At 38.2% G+C, this 21,291-nt stretch overlaps 2 protein-coding genes across 7 annotated transcripts in view; both read right to left on the bottom strand.

The window, feature by feature from the left end:
- The window catches only part of LOC106077997 (netrin receptor UNC5C-like), a 505,747-nt gene that overhangs the window by 256,351 nt on the left and 228,105 nt on the right, over nt 1-21,291 (bottom strand). The window lies entirely within an intron of this gene.
- Nucleotides 20,145-21,291, bottom strand: part of LOC106071032 (sperm-tail PG-rich repeat-containing protein 2-like) — a 98,584-nt gene continuing 97,437 nt past the window's right edge. For both annotated transcript variants that reach the window (XM_013231060.2, XM_056020007.1), the window contains exon 12: nt 20,145-20,908. In XM_013231060.2, the coding sequence (XP_013086514.2) occupies nt 20,783-20,908 (126 nt within the window). In that variant the 3' untranslated portion in view covers nt 20,145-20,782. The remainder of the gene's footprint in view (nt 20,909-21,291) is intronic.

The raw sequence follows: 21,291 nt of genomic DNA, 5'->3' as shown, positions 1-21,291 counted from the left end.
TGTCTTCATCCTATCTGGCCCAATTAAGTTCATTAGATCGAGCGTGGCCCTCTCTATGGCTGGCCTCTTTTTCTACATTAGGATCCCAATTAATAATCGAAGGTCCTTATGTAAATATTCAAAGGATACTGGACAGCTTCATGGATATAATGTACGTGTTTGGGCGGCATTGGTTTGCGCAAGGGAGATGAGATGGTCGTGAGATAGTGAGCTCAACTACTAAACTAAAGATTCCGGTTCAAATCTTATTTTACATGATTGTAGCTTTTTATTTTTTTTTTTTTTTGGACATTGATGCTAACGTTAAGTTTTCTCTCTGTGTACGCCATTGAAATAGTTTTGGATTGGACTTTATAGTAAAACTAATCTATCCATAAAAAGGTAAAAGGTCAAATCAGCTACTAAATATAGTTTTTAAATATTATTTCTTAAAGTACTTTTGAAATAAAGTGAGAGTTAGTACGGGTTCAAAAAAGGGTGTTGGTGGGTGGGGAAATTGACAAAGATTTTCAGCCGAGAATCCCGCCGACGCCTCGAGTCAGAGAATCTAAGTTTGAAACCAATACAACAGTTATTTCGCGTATGTGGGGGGGGGGGGGGACGTTGTATTTCGGATCTGATAATGTTGAACTGAAGGAGTCGGAAGTGGAGGAAACAGTACACCGGAAGTGCATGGATACGTTGCTAGATCTGGGTTGAAACTGACACCACCGTCTAGTGTTAGGGGCCTAGTTGGCGTGTTTTCTGTATAGAAACAACAACTTCAAAACTAGGTTTTTTTTATTTCCTTTCATTCGATGTCCAAGACTTTCTGATAGCATGGGGGAATTCTCATTAATGGAGGGACATCTATAAATAGCAAGACTTTCTGATAGCATGGGGGAATTCTCATTAATGGAGGGACATCTATAAATAGCAAGACTTTCTGATAGCATGGGGGAATTCTCATTAATGGAGGGACATCTATAAATAGCAAGACTTTCTGATAGCATGGGGGAATTCTCATTAATGGAGGGACATCTATAAATAGCAAGACTTTCTGATAGCATGGGGGAATTCTCATTAATGGAGGGACATCTATAAATAGCAAGACTTTCTGATAGCATGGGGGAATTCTCATTGATGGAGGGACATCTATAAATAGCAAGACTTTCTGATAGCATGGGGGAATTCTCATTGATGGAGGGACATCTATAAATAGCAAGACTTTCTGATAGCATGGGGGAATTCTCATTGATGGAGGGACATCTATAAATAGCAAGACTTTCTGATAGCATGGGGGAATTCTCATTGATGGAGGGACATCTATAAATAGCAAGACTTTCTGATAGCATGGGGGAATTCTCATTGATGGAGGGACATCTATAAATAGCAAGACTTTCTGATAGCATGGGGGAATTCTCATTGATGGAGGGACATCTATAAATAGCAAGACTTTCTGATAGCATGGGGGAATTCTCATTGATGGAGGGACATCTATAAATAGCAAGACTTTCTGATAGCATGGGGGAATTCTCATTGATGGAGGGACATCTATAAATAGCAAGACTTTCTGATAGCATGGGGGAATTCTCATTGATGGAGGGACATCTATAAATAGCAAGACTTTCTGATAGCATGGGGGAATTCTCATTGATGGAGGGACATCTATAAATAGCAAGACTTTCTGATAGCATGGGGGAATTCTCATTGATGGAGGGACATCTATAAATAGCAAGACTTTCTGATAGCATGGGGGAATTCTCATTGATGGAGGGACATCTATAAATAGCAAGACTTTCTGATAGCATGGGGGAATTCTCATTGATGGAGGGACATCTATAAATAGCAAGACTTTCTGATAGCATGGGGGAATTCTCATTGATGGAGGGACATCTATAAATAGCAAGACTTTCTGATAGCATGGGGGAATTCTCATTGATGGAGGGACATCTATAAATAGCAAGACTTTCTGATAGCATGGGGGAATTCTCATTGATGGAGGGACATCTATAAATAGCAAGACTTTCTGATAGCATGGGGGAATTCTCATTGATGGAGGGACATCTATAAATAGCAAGACTTTCTGATAGCATGGGGGAATTCTCATTGATGGAGGGACATCTATAAATAGCAAGACTTTCTGATAGCATGGGGGAATTCTCATTAATGGAGGGACATCTATAAATAGCAAGACTTTCTGATAGCATGGGGGAATTCTCATTAATGGAGGGACATCTATAAATAGCAAGACTTTCTGATAGCATGGGGGAATTCTCATTAATGGAGGGACATCTATAAATAGCAAGACTTTCTGATAGCATGGGGGAATTCTCATTAATGGAGGGACATCTATAAATAGCAAGACTTTCTGATAGCATGGGGGAATTCTCATTAATGGAGGGACATCTATAAATAGCAAGACTTTCTGATAGCATGGGGGAATTCTCATTAATGGAGGGACATCTATAAATAGCAAGACTTTCTGATAGCATGGGGGAATTCTCATTAATGGAGGGACATCTATAAATAGCAAGACTTTCTGATAGCATGGGGGAATTCTCATTAATGGAGGGACATCTATAAATAGCAAGACTTTCTGATAGCATGGGGGAATTCTCATTAATGGAGGGACATCTATAAATAGCAAGACTTTCTGATAGCATGGGGGAATTCTCATTAATGGAGGGACATCTATAAATAGCAAGACTTTCTGATAGCATGGGGGAATTCTCATTAATGGAGGGACATCTATAAATAGCAAGACTTTCTGATAGCATGGGGGAATTCTCATTAATGGAGGGACATCTATAAATAGCAAGACTTTCTGATAGCATGGGGGAATTCTCATTAATGGAGGGACATCTATAAATAGCAAGACTTTCTGATAGCATGGGGGAATTCTCATTAATGGAGGGACATCTATAAATAGCTAGCTTGTTGGTGTCTCTGGTGTACGTCAATCAGAAGTGTTAAAAAAAACAACACATGGTCTTTTGATCTCTTAGTGCAGTGGTTCTCAATCTTTTTAGCTCCGCGTTCCCCTAATACAATTTTTCACTTGACGGCGACCCCGATCCCTAAAATTTCGTTGATAAGCCAAGGTCAATGTGAGTGAGCTAATGTTATGAACTAGTTCTCCAAATGTAGGTCACTGATTTGTTAGTTCCATTCATTAGAGACAGGTTTAGTGCCACATAGATTTACGCTTCAATAACAAAAACACAGAGTTACAAAGACAGTTTGTGTGGACACACAAACTTAAGATCGGCCGGCGAAGTGGTCCACCTAGAGACAGATGGACAGATCAAGACATTGGTAGAGGATAAAACATATTAGGCTGTAAAGAAAAAATATACTTTAAAAAATCATCAAAAATGCATATCTATTTTACAGGATGTGACTCACAAAATGTAGAAATAGCATATTTATTAACTAATTTTAAAAAATTCACATCTGGGTTTCGAACCCAGAACCTTCTGCGTGTTGGAAACACATATTAAAATGTACTATATATTTGAAATCTTTTTTTATACTTTTAGTTTGTTACAAACTAGACATAGATCTAGCTAGATCTAGACCTAGTTTTAGATCTAAATCTAGATTCAAGATCTAAGTCTAAACCTAGATCTAGACATAGATCCAAGTCTCTAAGTCTATATCTAGAAATAGATCTCAGACTAGAACTCGTATATAGATCTATGTAGATCTGGCCTCTATTTACAGTAATTTAGATTGTTGTCAAGTGTATAGCCTAATGAGGATGTGTGAAAACTTACAATAGAAACGAAGTTCGTATCAAAATTCTTTTAAAAAAATAATATTTGAACTAGTATTCTATTCAATGAGTTAGTTAATTAATGGAATATATTTTATAATGATCCATTGACACTTTTACCATTTTGACCTTGGATGCAAATGTTTTGTACCAATTCGCGAATCTATGAATGAAGTTGTTTTATTAATGAAAAAGCTTGTGAACTTTTTAAATAAGACCTACTTCCCCTGAAGTTTTTCATTTGAAAAATCTGCTTGCACATATAATTTTAAAATTAGATGGTTCACTTTTGGAAAAGAAAAAAGTAGCCGTTGCATCAGAACTTTGATCTAAAATATCAGGATGTCCGATTTTCATTTTCTCTTCTAGTTTCTGAGATCTAAACGGGACGGACGGACAGATAGGCCACACAAAACTAATAGCGTCTTTTCCCCTTTCGGGGGCCGTTAAAAAGTATATATTTATTTACTTTTTCATTGCGTGTTTATGATAGTCATATTGCATAAATAAATGACAATTAAAACAAATATTGCTAAGCTTGGAAAACGTACAGTATTTGACACAGTCATCTTAACGCTATAATATTTTTGCCATAGTGTTTGACACAGTCAACTTAACGTTATAATATTGTTGCCATAGTGTTTGACACAGTCAACTTAACGCTATAATATTGTTGCCATAGTGTTTGACACAGTCAACTTAACGCTATAATATTGTTGCCATAGTGTTTGACACAGTCAACTTAACGCTATAATATTGTTGCCATAGTATTTCGAAATACGCCAAAGTTATTGCGAAGCTAGAGCTTGTTTTTATTTCACTAGATTAGGAATTCACAACTTCTGCATCAAGTTTATGTCTGTATTCAGGTTTGATGACGAGCAGGCAGAAATACCTTGATACACAGAGATATGTGGTTGGAAATGGAAGAGGATGTCGTGAAAAAATCTCAAATAGAATAGAATGACTGCCAACAATTCATCCAGAATTCTATAACTGACATTCAAGAGAAATCATATTGAGCTGCCTTGCTATTGATGTAATGCTTGTGGCAGTAGGTACGAGGCCGAACAAACCTCCGAGCTTTGCCGATAAGGACATCCAGTATTTTAGTTTTGAAGGCTGATAAAGTCATGAAATACAGGCAGATGGCAAGTAGCATAATTAAAACTTGGCAGCCTTTGAAACATTTCATTTGGTGGCTCTCGGAATTGCCAGAGTTATGAAACCTCACACCATTACCAAGAGTTAATATTGCCAGGGGCCAAAGACATTGCTCGAATTATGATTTGAGCCCAATTCTGAACTAAAGTTTGTGTAATCTCATTATTTAACGACACTGCTCACAGAAAAAAAAAAAGACCTTTCTGTCGATATTATCAATCAGGTAATTCAGGAAATATGATATCTTATCCATTTGATTGATCCAGATCCAGATTGATGAATCCACAGACTTAGTACATTGTTCACATTTACTGGTTTTCTTGAGATATATACATAATAGCGATTATAATTAGTTTCTATGCAAACTTCTTGAAATGACCTCTGCTGCACGTGATGTCATTGACAAAGTTAATATTTGGAAAAGTAAAAGACATCTTGGAAAAATATATGTGGTGTCTGCACAGATGCTGCTGGATTGAAATGTCTGGTACAGAAAGAGTCACCATAAGAATGCATGGTGACTCACTGTATGATCCATCGAGATATATATTAGCCACAATGATGTCGCATTTGTCACCCCCCCCCCCCCCAAACTTTTTAGTTGATGTTATTGATGGGCCCCGGGGGAGGGGGGCAATACGTTCAAAACGAAAAGAAAAAAACTTCCGATGTAAAATATTAAAAAAAAAATAAATTCCGACGGTCAAAGGCGACCCCCATTGGGTCACAACCCACAGGTAGGTATTATTGGTATTACACACTGTTAACTACAGAATGTAATTTCCTCTTGTGTCAAAAAGGATGTGTTGGTTTCTTGGTTGGCAACAATTAACTTCCATCGACATTCTTGAAGTTGTCTGGTTAGTTGAAAATCTTGAGTAATCTTTTTTCTTCTTTTCATTTTTTAAAAATGTTCCATTTAAATTTGCTTTGGATTTATCCATATCGCGTTCTCTCTCTCTCTCTCTCTCTCTCTCTCTCTTTCTCTCTCTCTCTCTCTTTTAATGTAAATGAGATCTTAAAAATGAAAATGTAAGCTAAGAGCAGATTACTGTGATTAAGTTAATTATGATAACACCCCCCTCACATCTGCAAATTGCACTCTGAAGAAGCCATTTAAAATGTAGGCTTATTTTTACAAAAAAAAAAACATGGAACAGTTTTATTCATACAGCGATTGCATAGATTTATGCTATACACATAAAAGTTATTTTGAAAAAAAAAATATTTATCATAAATATCGAGAGCCTACATTTGGTGGTGGATGCAGCGGTAATACGATCTGGGTGATGACACTGGAACTACGTGGCTATCTAGATCCATTTCATTTAGTATAAGACTACAAGATGTGCATTTTAGGTTATAAATACATTTTTAGAAACATGCACTTTGTATAAACGAACATTAATTCTAATTTATAAATTCTTAAGTAATTTAAAACAAATAGCTTTATCACAAAAAAATAATAAAATAATAATAATAATAAAATGAATAAACAAAAAAAAAACAAAAAACAGGCATTTTAATGCTGCCTATCAGATATTAAAGTTAATGTAGTGCTTAAAGTTGGCGTACAAGTTATTTTATAGGTCAGTGCGACTCTATAGGTCAGTGCGATTCTATTTGTCGGTAAAAATTAAATACGGTATTACATAACTAAAATATATACAAAGGAAGTGCTACATCTATGCGTACACAGTAGGTGCTAGATCTATGCGTACACAGGAAGTGCTAGATCTATGCGTGCACAGTAGGTGCTAGATTTATGCGTACACAGGAAGGGCTAGATCTATGCGTACACAGGAAGGGCTAGATCTATGCGTACACAGGAAGGGCTAGATCTATGCGTACACAGGAAGGGCTAGATCTATGCGTACACAGGAAGGGCTAGATCTATGCGTACACAGGAAGGGCTAGATCTATGCGTACACAGGAAGGGCTAGATCTATGCGTACACAGGAAGGGCTAGATCTATGCGTACACAGGAAGTGCTAGTTATATAAGTAAACTATAATTTCCTTTCTGTTTTTTCATGGAAAAGTTTTCGGAAAAAGGGGGGGGGGAGAAGACAGAGGTAGAATGTGGCAATATTATCGAAATGAAGACATATTTTTTCTCTCCTATATTAAATCTTAAACTATTGTATATATATGTATATATATATATATATATATATATATATATATATATATATATATATATATATATATATATATATATATATATATACACACACTCAGACACACACATACACACGCGCGCGCGCTCACCCAAACAATAAAATCTACTTTTAGAAAAAGTCACCATCACTACTTTACAAGAAGCGACACTAAATAATTCTATGTTCAACTTTTGTGACAATGTTGTTATCATCACTCCAGAAATGAAGAAGACTACTTGACTGTTTAGGAATGAATGGGTTAATCACCATTCTTACACTCAAGATCTACAAGACAAGGATACAACGGGATAAAACAGTGCACCAGGGGATAAAACAGTGCACCAGTAGGTCAATAGAAATATATCTTAGAGCGCACTGACTTTCCTTCAAAACAATTCTATCACTATTATTGCCCATAGCCCTACTAGTAAAAAGGAACACAAAACACAATGTGAGAACCACTCTTGACTTGTAGAAACAAAACGATGAAGGCTTGCGTGTGTGAATGTATTGCTGATTTTCAAACATGGCGGAAAAACTATAATTAGGTTAGCTTTGTGTGTGTGTCTATCCGGTGTACAAAAAAAAAAGGAAGTGTGTATATGTTTAAGAAAAGTTCCAAACAATGTATGTGTGTTTTAAGCGGGTGTGTGTGTGCGAATGTGTGTTTAAACAGGGTATGTGTGTGTATACCGATGAAGTACTGTGATGTGAGAAAATCGAGCCAGATTTTATAATGCGTCAAAGTCAAATAAGTTATTTACAGACGTGCCAGGTAGGATCAGACACAAGGCATAAGTTTGACCTCCAAGAAACAAGTTTTGATCAGATCTGATTGTAATAGAAGAAACGAAACTGGCCGTGAAACATTTCATCACAAAGACAAAATATTCCCCTCGAGCTAGGAAAAAATAGGAAAAAAAAATCACGGAGGGGGAACACATCTCTATTGTAGAGGATATAATAAAACATTGGAATTTTAATAGAAATATTTGTTGTTTCAATAGAGGTGTTTGCTTGGTGTTGGGCCTATTATTTATGCGCTGTTCCCCAGTGTCGGCGCGCCACTAGGCAATGAACGTGCAGAAGATGAGTAGTACATGATTCAGCGTGAGCATCACAACTTTGTACATATCTGTTCGTTGTTCTACAAGAGGAGAAAAGGAAGGGGGGAAGGGTTCTTAAACCAGTGGAGAGATGTTCCAGAGCGTATGGTAGCGAAATAGATTGAGGGTTCTTAAACCAGTGGAGACGTTCCAGAGCGTATGGTAGCGAAATAGATTGAGGGTTCTTAAACCAGTGGAGAGACGTTCCAGAGCGTATGGTAGCGAAATAGATTGAGGGTTCTTAAACCAGTGGAGACGTTCCAGAGCGTATGGTAGCGAAATAGATTGAGGGTTCTTAAACCAGTGGAGAGACGTTCCAGAGCGTATGGTAGCGAAATAGATTGAGGGTTCTTAAACCAGTGGAGACGTTCCAGAGCGTATGGTAGCGAAATAGATTGAGGGTTCTTAAACCAGTGGAGACGTTCCAGAGCGTATGGTAGCGAAATAGATTGAGGGTTCTTAAACCAGTGGAGACGTTCCAGAGCGTATGGTAGCGAAATAGATTGAGGGTTCTTAAACCAGTGGAGAGACGTTCCAGAGCGTATGGTAGCGAAATAGATTGAGGGTTCTTAAACCAGTGGAGACGTTCCAGAGCGTATGGTAGCGAAATAGATTGAGGGTTCTTAAACCAGTGGAGAGACGTTCCAGAGCGTATGGTAGCGAAATAGATTGAGGGTTCTTAAACCAGTGGAGACGTTCCAGAGCGTATGGTAGCGAAATAGATTGAGGGTTCTTAAACCAGTGGAGAGACGTTCCAGAGCGTATAGTAGCGAAATAGATTGAGGGTTCTTAAACCAGTGGAGACGTTCCAGAGCGTATGGTAGCGAAATAGATTGAGGGTTCTTAAACCAGTGGAGACGTTCCAGAGCGTATGGTAGCGAAATAGATTGAGGGTTCTTAAACCAGTGGAGACGTTCCAGAGCGTATGGTAGCGAAATAGATTGAGGGTTCTTAAACCAGTGGAGAGACGTTCCAGAGCGTATGGTAGCGAAATAGATTGAGGGTTCTTAAATCAGTGGAGACGTTCCAGAGCGTATGGTAGCGAAATAGATTGAGGGTTCTTAAACCAGTGGAGACGTTCCAGAGCGTATGGTAGCGAAATAGATTGAGGGTTCTTAAACCAGTGGAGACGTTCCAGAGCGTATGGTAGCGAAATAGATTGAGGGTTCTTAAACCAGTGGAGAGACGTTCCAGAGTGTATGGTAGCGAAATAGATTGAGGGTTCTTAAACCAGTGGAGAGACGTTCCAGAGCGTATGGTAGCGAAATAGATTGAGGGTTCTTAAACCAGTGGAGACGTTCCAGAGCGTATGGTAGCGAAATAGATTGAGGGTTCTTAAACCAGTGGAGAGACGTTCCAGAGCGTATGGTAGCGAAATAGATTGAGGGTTCTTAAACCAGTGGAGAGACGTTGCAGAGCGTATGGTAGCGAAATAGATTGAGGGTTCTTAAACCAGTGGAGAGACGTTCCAGAGCGTATGGTAGCGAAATAGATTGAGGGTTCTTAAACCAGTGGAGAGACGTTCCAGAGCGTATGGTAGCGAAATAGATTGAGGGTTCTTAAACCAGTGGAGAGACGTTCCAGAGCGTATGGTAGCGAAATAGATTGAGGGTTCTTAAACCAGTGGAGAGACGTTCCAGAGCGTATGGTAGCGAAATAGATTGAGGGTTCTTAAACCAGTGGAGAGACGTTCCAGAGCGTATGGTAGCGAAATAGATTGAGGGTTCTTAAACCAGTGGAGAGACGTTCCAGAGCGTATGGTAGCGAAATAGATTGGTTACAAATACACGCACTCAACTGGTAACAACAGAAATAAAAAGTACATCAAGTCGCTAAAGCAGTACACCAAAACGCTAAAACAGTACACCAAAATGCTAAACTTCTGCTTCGAGGAAGTGACAAGGTCACACAAGGTCAGTTTCAAATAAAAACATTGTAAAGATATACATTTAACTGCACATTTGTTACTGTCCAAAGTTATGCACCCAAAAAATAACACTGGAGGCCTATAGATGGGGCTCCTATAGATGCATGGGATTGCTCCCCTTCAGTTACTTCCACTGCTTTCGAACAGGGCAAACAGCGCCATTGGGGAGCTCACTGGACGCCATCCAATTGCTCTGGTGTTTGCAGTACTACAATCTTAAATATGTGGACACAATGATGGCTGGGGAATCAAGTCTTTGCATGGAAAATCCAATTATGCTGCTTCTGATTCAGGTTGGTTTGCAGTTTGGGGCTGAAGGCTGCTTCTGATTCAGGTTGGTTTGCAGTTTGGGGCTGAAGGCTGCGCTTGATTCAGGCTTTTTTTTTTTTTTTTTAGCATGAGAAGTTTGCGTCTAAGGTTGGTTAAGGGCATGAGTAGGTTTAGGTTTGTGTAAGTAGTTACATCTGCACTTATCTATTGCTTTTGTCAGTAATCATATCTTATAGTTTTATTTACCACTAGTCGACCGGCGGCGTAGCATACGCCGCTATTTTGCAGAGCCGGCCTTAGGCCACTGCAAACTATGCGATCACAGTGGGCCCCGCACTTTCATAGGACCCGCTCTAATTCAAGGTGTATAAATTGTCAATTTAAACCATTTTATAACTTAAAACAGATTTCCCGCGCCCTCTTGTGGATTTACCAGGAGCTCCTGGAAATCTCCCGAAATTGCAAAATATACGAAAAAGTCCTTAAAATATACAAAAATATATAGACAAAAATTGTCATTTCGGGGTGTCATTCAATAAGGAAAACGCCAATCCTAATCCATAGCATTAGCCGTAATTGTGTAATCTGGTGAAAGAAGCTTCTCGCGCCTCAAACTAATGAAGAGTTACTTAAGGTCAATAATTCTCAAAGATAGATTGAAACATTTGGTAATTCTTGCTATTGAGCGTGATCTATATAGAAACAGCATTTTGATGATATACTATATGACTTCGCTACACGCAAAGCTAGTAAAGTAGTTCTGTACGTAGTAAAGAATGAATAAAATGCAAAGACGAATTTATTTTCCAATACAAACTCTTAATTTTCACCTATTATCCGCTTCCCTACCCAAACTTGGCCCCGCGAAATCCGTTTTACATAGGGCCCCACAATTGTTAAGTCCGGCCCTGCTATTTAGTGACCTGTAAATATACATAGTAGATTACTTTTTCTCTTCTCTTTCCATGACTTCTTGGTCACAATTGTTAAGTGTTTGTAAAATTTTTGTTTGTAAAATGTTTCGGATGTTCCTTCAGAGTTGAAGATAATTTACTTCCTAGTCCAAACCTCCCGCAGGACGAAGGGGGATGGGCGAGGGCAATGTTTGACAGTCCAGAGCGCAAACCTCACGACCAGCCAGCGGCAGGCAGCCATCCGAAATGACGTGTGAATATCACTTGTTCTCTCCCCCCCCCCCCCCCTTGTTTTTTTCGTGAGGTGACTATCCGCAGAAATAAGAGAGTGATCTTTCCTTTACTTCTTGCTTACTTCTCGTCCAAACTGTTTGAGCGAAGGAGAGAATTATATATATACATAAATGAATAAAGAAAGCTGATAAAGTTCTAGTTTAGATTATATAAAATGCTATTGTAGTTTGCTTTAGATTTTTTATCGAAAGGGAAGTATTATCGTCAAAATAATCTTTTTTTTTTAAAAGGGGGGGGGGTTAAATTGAAAACCATCTAAAGGTTTATTTTCAAACTCACACCCTCTCCCGGCTACTCTCATTAGACTTTTGTAGTATGTAGTGTTTTTTTCTCTGTGGATAGTAGATACTTAATTCTCTGGGAGGTGCGTTTTAAACTCAAAATGAATGTATTTTATAAAGTTTTCAGAGTTGTGAATTGCAATTTGATCTTTCAAATATTAATGTTTTATGTTTCAGGTTGGAGTGTCTCTACGTGTAGATTTTATGCGAAACTTCTATAGGCCTCTACACTTGTTCTATTTTATTTTTTTGTTAGTGAGGGTTCCAACAGTTTTATAAAAAGAAATGCCGCACAGTTCTAAATTTGTGATATTCTGCACTGTTCTATGGTTAAGAGATCCAACACCTTCAAAAAGATGAGAAATCTGACACATTCAAAAGGTTGAGAAATCCATCACAGTTCACTGACAACGTCCTCCAAAACTGCTCTCTCTACCAAGAGGCCCGTATAAGACATTGGCCCCAAATCACCCCAATAGAAAGAAAACTATATGGAGAGCTCCCTGATTTGGAAACCACTGCGCAGTTCATCTTATGTATTGGTCTAATCATATGAACACTCCAACATAACAATGAGAACGAAGAAGAAGACAGTTCTTAACTCGTAATCGTAATGATTGTAAATTATACAATGTTATAAAATATGTTGCATATGTCCTACATACATTGTGCTCTAAATAAACTAAATTGCCTGCTTTATGTACAATATCTTCTAAATATTTTATATTCTAAATAAAATAAAAAAAAATATTTTACAACTACTAGATACTTTATGCTCTAGTGTTCCTTGAGTTCCTCTATCAAGCCAATGAAAGTCAATGGAATCAGGCATATTTTGGAATTGATAAGTGTATGTGTATGTGTGTGTGTGTTTGATAGCAGGCTTGATGATAAAGCGAGTGGTTCTTGGAAAGGGCTGTAAAATTTTGAATTCAGTGATTAATCGGGATCAAATTACCCAGTAAGATATGTTTAAAAAGCTGTCCCATTATAGGTTTCATTTAGCTACAAATATCAGACCTAGGGGTAACTGTTTATTAACTTGAACAGCCAGACGATAGAGGCAATTTGATTCTGACAGAGAACTAGTGTGCCAGTCAAACTTAAACCAAACTGTCGCTCATTAATCCGTAATGAGAATAGGTCATTCATACACCGGGTCACAAGGTGGAAAGACCAAGGCTTGACCACACAGACCGAAGGATAATTTTCCGGACATTTGGCATTGATAGAAAACAGGCCACCCCCCACGCCTTCGAGCGGTCTGCCTGAGATGTAAAGGGAGAGGGGAGTTCTTAAGGTCGAAGGGGCGTCGCTACGACTGAGTCTTTTGATTGAGGGGTGCCAAAACAAAGTTGGCTATAATTACCGTGGTCAAGGTTTTGATTTAGTCCGATTTGGCTATTTAAGTACAGTGACCGAGGCTACTTGGAGATCTTCGCTTTTTAGACTCGCGTGCAGAACTGAGGGAGATTGTTTGGGCAGATATTTAGAGTCACTGGTCTGTGGCTGGTCACAGTTTTGTAACCGGATCCTGGAGACATGTTAGTAAACTGATTAGAGAATGGAAGATGAGGATACAGCCCTCCAAATGCTCATCAACATCCTCCACTACATGTTCTATTACACTGACAAGAAAGGAAAACTAATCCTAAAGGGAAGTAGACTTTTTGAGATTCAATAACAAGAATGTCTGGCGCCAAGGTACAGGCGAAATAAAGCTATGTGATCTTTAACAGGCTGAACTTTAACAGGCTGAACTTTAACAGGCTGAACTTTAACAGGGCTTAGATATTAAATTATGAAAAAAAAAGACCAACCAAACAAACTCAGAGGCAAATATTCCATTTTTTAAAAACAAAGTAGAATATATAAAGACCAATCAGGCTTGCAGATATTAAGAAAACAAAAACCCGTCTGAAAGATTTTGTACAAATACTGGGCGGAAGACAAAAACTTAATTAAGACGGTCGAAGAAAAAAAGAACCAGTTTTGTATATCAATAAGACAATAACAATGAGGGTCTGTGTCACAGAAACTCCTAGGCGGCTCCTAAGGGTCCGTTATTTGGTAAGCATTGTAGGCCCAAGGGTAGATCTTTAAGTTTTCAAGCCAAGAAAAAATGAAGGGTGAAGTCGTATGAACTCGTATGCAAGACTCCTGAAAGTAGACCAATAGCAGATTTCGACGACCGGAAAAAAATAGTTGGGAGGGGGTGGGGGAGGAGAAAGACAAAATTTAAGTGACGTAACTCTTCCCCTTCAGAAATATTCGAGACTTGTTCTCTTCTCTCTATTGTTTTCACAGCTACTCCTCCCTCTCTTTTTATTTCATTGTGTTCCTCGAAGTTTTGTCCGGAACAATGCGACGCCATCAGTTGGGTTCTTCCACTTACACGAATGGGCGTGACAGGCAAAAAACAGGGGGGGGGAGAGGTACATTTCGGGATTGTATCAGCATGGAAAAGCCGTGGAGATAAACCAATAAAACACACACACACACACACGTGCTCACATACAACAAAAAGAAAAACAAAGACGAAATACAGAGTCGGCATCGCACGTGCTAATCCTGGAGTGGGTGTCTGGTTGGTGTACTATCTCAGCGGCGGCGTCACTCACCTTGACTCAGGTGAGAAAGATAATACCCCCCGTGCCGATAACAGAACTACTTAAGTCGAAGGGAACAGACAATAAACCCATTCCTCCCTGCCGTTACCTGGTCCTGCCTCCACTGATACTTAGTATAGATCTAAGTCTAGTGTCATGGCTAAAGGGGGAGGGGAGGGTTCATTACAGGAAACCACGTGATGTTATGGTAACAAAAGATTATTTCTCTTTTTTTTTTAAATCTACTTTTTCGGATAAAAGATGTGACGTAATGGAGCTAGAGTGATTAAACGAAAGTTACAAGTCCTGGGATCAAAACTAGGTCACAACGGGTGAACGGGATGTGTCTTATGCTAATTTTTGTCATTGTGCTGAAGGTTCGAACATGTGATTGTGTGTGTGTGTGTGTTTCTAAACTCAGAATGGCGTCTAAGAAAAACCGAAACGTATATGACTTGACCACCAATGGCCAATAAGAACCCTGTAGGCCAGTGTAGAGCTAACGAATCCAATGCGCACATTGCCTTCTGACACCCACGCCTCAAGGGAAGTTCCGGTTTCCCCATAGACTTTTCTGGCATACGCCAGAATCCCTTTACTAAACGGTTAACAACAATTGGGCTCGTCACCTCAGGACGCATTTTTTTTTCCTTTCGCCAGTGAAATCATTTAGACCAAATGGAAGATAAATTCAGGCTTCAAAGAGCAAAATCACGTGTTAATTAAGGAACTTTTTTTTCTATCCATACTAGACTCTCTACAAGAAAGTTATGTGCAGTGACTTCCCTTGTGTACCTTGGCTTAATGCACTTTCAACAAAGGAAACAGAAAAGATTTTGTGTATAAGATTTTTAGGCAGTGTAATAAGATTAACAAAATTATCAGAGAGAAAAATAGTGTGTGTATGAAAGAGAGAGAGAGAGAGAGAGAGAGAGAGAGAGAGAAAGAGGGAAAGAGAGAGAAAGAAAGAGCGAGACATAAAAATAAAAAGAGAGAGCAGCGAATTAACTGAAATGAATAGAGAATGGAAAATCAGATAGCGCTACTTTAAAAGACAGAATTTGATCGCAAAGATAAGTGCGTGCTTTGCGGATGTGTGGTTGTGTCTGTGGTTGTGCGTGTCTGCGTGTTTTCCAATCTATATCATTTTCACTGTTTGCAAATAGAACGCAGTGGATTCAAGGGATAAAGAGTGGATGGGTTGAAGGGGGGGGGGGGGGGAGGTGGATCAACAAATCAAAGTACTGTCTTATCTCAGCAGGGGTTGAACACAAGACATTTCTGTCCTGGTGCAGACTAAATCGCGCCCGCATACACATACACGCTGTCTTTTATACCTCTTTCTATCTCATTTATCTCAGACCTTTAACCGAAGTCTTCATCTGGCAAGAGAGAATGGGGGGAGGGGGGGGGAGGAGGCGGTACTATTGCTGAAAAAGGAAACAAAAATAAAAGGGGGAGGGCTCAAGTAAGACGGAGCTGAGAACTAAACAAAAATGTTTCGTTTTTGGGGGAAAAAAGTCAAGAAAGTTGTGTGTGTGTTTGGGGGAGGAGGTCACGTGTTCGATGGTTTACCCAGAATACACTCCTCTGTCCGGTAAAATCAAAACATGGACATTAACCTACATTTACTATTCAATGTAACAAATCTGTTAGCGTATATGGAAATAAACATGAAGTCAAACATTCAAACTTTCAACTGATTTGTTCAGTTTCTATCTTATTGTTGAAATCTCTGAGTTACAACTTGCCGGAGAAAATGTTTGGAGATCTAGCAAAAAAAAAAAAAAAAAAAAAAATTTCAGCAAAAGGCCAAAACTGAATCGAATTGTGGCAGCACTCAATATTTTTGGAACATTATAGACAAATGCTGGATGGAGTCAGTGATGTTCTCCTTCGGGGTTGGAACTCGGAACCTTTGAGTCTATAGCGCACAAGCGCTATCGATTGTATAAACTGAACGCTCTAGAAAGGGGGAGGGTAATACAAAGGAAGTAGATGACAATCTTTTACAACGTTTCGTTTTGCTGTTGGTTTTGAATGACACTTCAGATAGAAGTAAAGTGTCCCTCTCAGACCTTGAGATCTAAAGAGCAAATAATGTTAAGGTCATATGTTTCTTTGGCCAATGGTTAACGAGCAAGGTGTTATGTGGCCAGCACTTTACTTTCCTAACTAAAGCCAGGTACCCATTAGATTTGGGTGGACGAAGGGGCGAACTAAAAATCCATGAATTCCAAATCACAGTCATCACCGATATTCGAACCCAAGACCCCAGGTTCGGAAGCCAAGCGCTAACCATTAAGCCTGCGCCACCCTTCACTTCAAATATAAACAGTTCTTTAAATACAACATGTATATTAGATGTCAAATATATTTAGATTTGTCAACTTCCTACTAGCGGATCCAGAACCTAACCCTTAACCCTAATCCTAATCTATCTATCTATCTATCTATCTATCTATCTATCTATCTATCTATCTATCTATCTATCTATCTATCTATCTATCTATCTATCTATCTATCTATCTATCTATCTATAGATAGATAGATAGATAGATAGATAGATAGATAGATAGATAGATAGATAGATATTAGAATGGTTTAAAAAAGAAGTGTTGTTCAACCGTCGGCGAAAAAAAAAAAGAAAGGCCTTTCTCTTGATAGCTTGGAGGTCTGGGGGAGCGCTGTAAGCTTCCCCAGTAGGGTCCGGGGAGAAGCCCTGACGCCAAAACTCTTTTTTGCATTGCAGAACCGCACTCTCCTGACATCTACAGTTCATTATTCATCCTATTCAAAAAAGGATCTATTGAATAATGTTTTACTTTAAAAATATTCTAATATGAATTTATAATCCCTTACTACATTGAAAATACAACCGATTTTTTCATTGAAAAGATAAGATACCGCACATATTTAGATTAAGACTTTGAGGGTCGCCGCCGAAAAAAAAGTTATTCGAAAAATAATATTAAAAAAAAAGCTCATTTTTAAGTGATACATTTGTTCAATAGACATGTTCGTAACTTTGTTTTGTTACAGAACTAAATTTCAAAGCTCTAAAAAAAAATATTTCGAAAGTGGGACTAGAAATGAAGTGAACCAATTCGATTCTACTCTAAATTTTTGGCATTTTTAGTATTCCGGTATATATTGTGAGTTATAGTCCTTGATTTTTTTATAACACAGAAAATTGTCAGTCTAAGTCAAGGTGGGAAGAAGGTGACTAGGAAAATAAAATGAGAGTTCAGAACTTATCTCAATTGTTACTCTTAAAATGAAAACTTTCGTATGAAATCTAAATTTTCCAAAACAAAGTCTTTCTTAAAATAACTAAGATAAATTCGTATGCAATTACGTAATCTCTGTCGCCATATTTGACTATTCTGTTTTACAACATCATGTTTTCGTCTGGAAAGGGGAGAGGGAGGTAGAGTGGAAACGTTACTCCTCGCTCCTTTGTATAATGTCTGCTAATGATTGCATTTGGCATTAAAGTATAGGGGGTGGGGTGACTCGATAAAAGTATTTAATTTATAGCATATAGCAAATTAGACCAACATTTTCATTTGACCTCTTACACAAATTAGACCAACATTTTCATTTGACCTCTTACACAAATTAGACCAACATTTTCATTTGACCTCTTACACAAATTAGACCAACATTTTCTTTTGACCTCTTACACAAATTAGACCAACATTTTCATTTGACCTCTTACACAAATAAGACCAAAATTTTCATTTGACCTCTTGCATAAATTAGACCAACATTTTCATTTGACCTCTTACACAAATTAGACCAACATTTTCATTTGACCTCTTACACAAATTAGACCAACATTTTCATTTGACCTCTTACACAAATTAGACCAACATTTTCATTTGACCTCTTACACAAATAAGACCAACATTTTCATTTGACCTCTTGCATAAATTAGACCAACATTTTCATTAGTCCTCTTGCACAAATTAGACCAACATTTTCATTTGACATCTTACACAAATTAGACCAACATTTTCTTTTGACCTCTTACACAAATTAGACCAACATTTTCATTTGACATCTTACACAAATTAGACTAACATTTTTACTTCTTGGACGAACAATTTGTGTTCCACCTCTCGGGGCACTGCTATGGTAGTGAAGTCAAAAGTTCTGTTTGTTTCATCCCCATCCTGGACCGAGTCTTGAACTTCAGCCGATATTTTCGTGCTAGATGTAAAATGAATAGTTCGTCCATCGTGGTTCGAGGATGACCACTTTAGTCATCCAGGGGGCTGAGGGGGTTTAGATGTAAAATGAATAGTTCGTCCATCGTGGTTCGAGGATGACCACTTTAGTCATCCAGGGGGTTGAGATGTATAATAATAAATCAATGAATTACATTTTACTCTACTCATGTCAATGGTAAAGTTACAGACACCAACTTAGATGTTTCCCGCTTGAATGCAATGCAGGAACGAAACAAAAACATTCGAATACAGGAGATAAACACATTCGAATACAGGAGATAAACACATTCGAATACAGGAGATAAACACATTCGGATACAGGGGAGATAAACACATTCGAATACAGGAGATAAACACATTCGAATACAGGGGAGATAAACACATTCGAATACAGGAGATAAACACATTCGAATACAGAAGATAAACACATTCGAATACAGAAGATAAACACATTCGAATACAAGAGATAAACACATTCGAATACACGAGATAAACACATTCGAATACAGGAGATAAACACATTCGAATACAGGAGATAAACGCATTCGAATACAGGACATAAATACATACGAATATAGAAGATAAACACATACGAATACAGGAGATTAACGCATTCGAATACAAGAGATAAACACATTCGGATACAGGGGAGATAAACACATTCGAATACAGGGGAGATAAATAACGTAAACTTCAATTATATATGCAGCAAACTGCAGTGGTACAATGAACAAAAACAGTTTTTATTAAAAGAATCTGATAGGTATGTAAAGGTTCTAGCTGCGCTCTGGGACACTACCTGACAACTCTACGCTTCTGAAAGTATCTACAATAGTAGCGTAGTTTCTAGATTGCTAGTTATAAAGTTATCAATTATAGTTCGAACCTGTTTGTTGTAGTGTAACCATGACCAAGTTGTTTCGATCACGTGTCAAGGAAAGAGAAGTTCAAAAGAAACCAGAACCAGAACGATTCCTAGATTATGTTGATCAGGGGCGTAGAAAGGGATTCGAGGACCCGGGGGGGGGGGGTTGACATCATTAGAGGTTCCAGCATCTTGACATTCGACATGACATGAGAAAATGGTGTAATATTTAATGTAAAAACAAATTTCCGACACTCATTTGGGGTAAGGAAGGGCACGGGTGGATTTTAACATTTGGACCCCCCCTCACCTCACCCTAGTTACGCCACTGATGTTGATCAACTACACCTCACTAAAAGAGTCTTCAAATTTTATGAATACCTACTTTGCGCTTATTTCACATCACGTGGCCATGCTTAGCGGATATGGAAAGGACTTTAGCGGATATGATGCGTAGTTTAGCGGACAAAAAGAATACTTGATTAAATGCGGCGCATATTAATTTAATTGACAGATTTCTAATGACCAAGATACAGCAATTAAAAACAAAAAACAAAGGTCAAAGGTTAAACATTTGCATTTATTTCAAAGCAAACAAAAAAAAAAGACAAATATTTTATTGACATTGACATTTCCTTCCTGTACTCTCAGTGTCTCTCTCTCTCTCCTAAAACATGGCAGCTGATGACCACTGACACATCATATGTCTCTGACGGTGTCATTAGAGTGAGCATAAACTATGTGACACTGTCGTGATGCTGTCAGCGAGTGTCAGCTGACAGACAATACTTTAGGGTTAGAGTGACACACAGACTTATATAGTCTGTAACTTCATCAATTCATTTCATCTTCTTTCAGTAAAATATTATTTATTTTTTTAATTAAGACATTGCTAATCTACAATAGGTGCTGACTTTTTTCCCTACAAGCTTTCAGCGGTCATATAAATATCTTACAGGTTACACACTTTTTCTGTACAATTCACAGCCTTGACCCTTGCTCTGAAGGTCTTGAGATTTAAATCTTTAATCAAACTACACTTTTGAATAACAATTAATCCTCTGCAATCAAACGGAATTAACCTTTGACCTATTTGTGAATACTATGTAAGGGTTAAAGTTTGAAAGGTGGACGGCATATTTTAATTTCCCAGAGTACAGCCGTGGGTATAATCAAATGTGGTGCAATACAGGGCGGTATCACACGCCGATCAGGAAGGCGTGCTTAGACTCGGGTCTGGAACTCCCTGGCACGGCGAGGATCGGGTTGTTAAGAGTATGGTTGAAAGTGCCTTTGAGGACCGTGTCCTGGAACATGGGTGAGAGCTGTGGACGAAACCAAAAACATTCAGATTAGTTTCTAGATACCATTAGAAGTATAGTTCATTTACACTAGGTAGCTACTAAAACACTTGGATCTAATACTTACTAACTGACCAGAATAGTTGTTATAGGTCACTACTCAAACACTTGGATCTAATATTTACAAACTGACCAGAATAGTTGTTATAGGTCACTACTAAAACACTTGGATCTAATACTTACAAACTGACCAGAATAGTTGTTATAGGTCACTACTAAAACACTTGGATCTAATACTTACAAACTGACCAGAATAGTTGTTATAGGTCACTACTAAAACACTTGGATCTAATACTTACAAACTGACCAGAATAGTTGTTATAGGTCACTACTAAAACACTTGGATC

The sequence above is a fragment of the Biomphalaria glabrata genome, chromosome 2 (assembly GCF_947242115.1).
Source record: "Biomphalaria glabrata chromosome 2, xgBioGlab47.1, whole genome shotgun sequence".
NCBI classification, from domain to species: Eukaryota; Metazoa; Mollusca; class Gastropoda; family Planorbidae; genus Biomphalaria; species Biomphalaria glabrata.
This window is presented reverse-complemented; position numbering and strand designations above follow the sequence as displayed.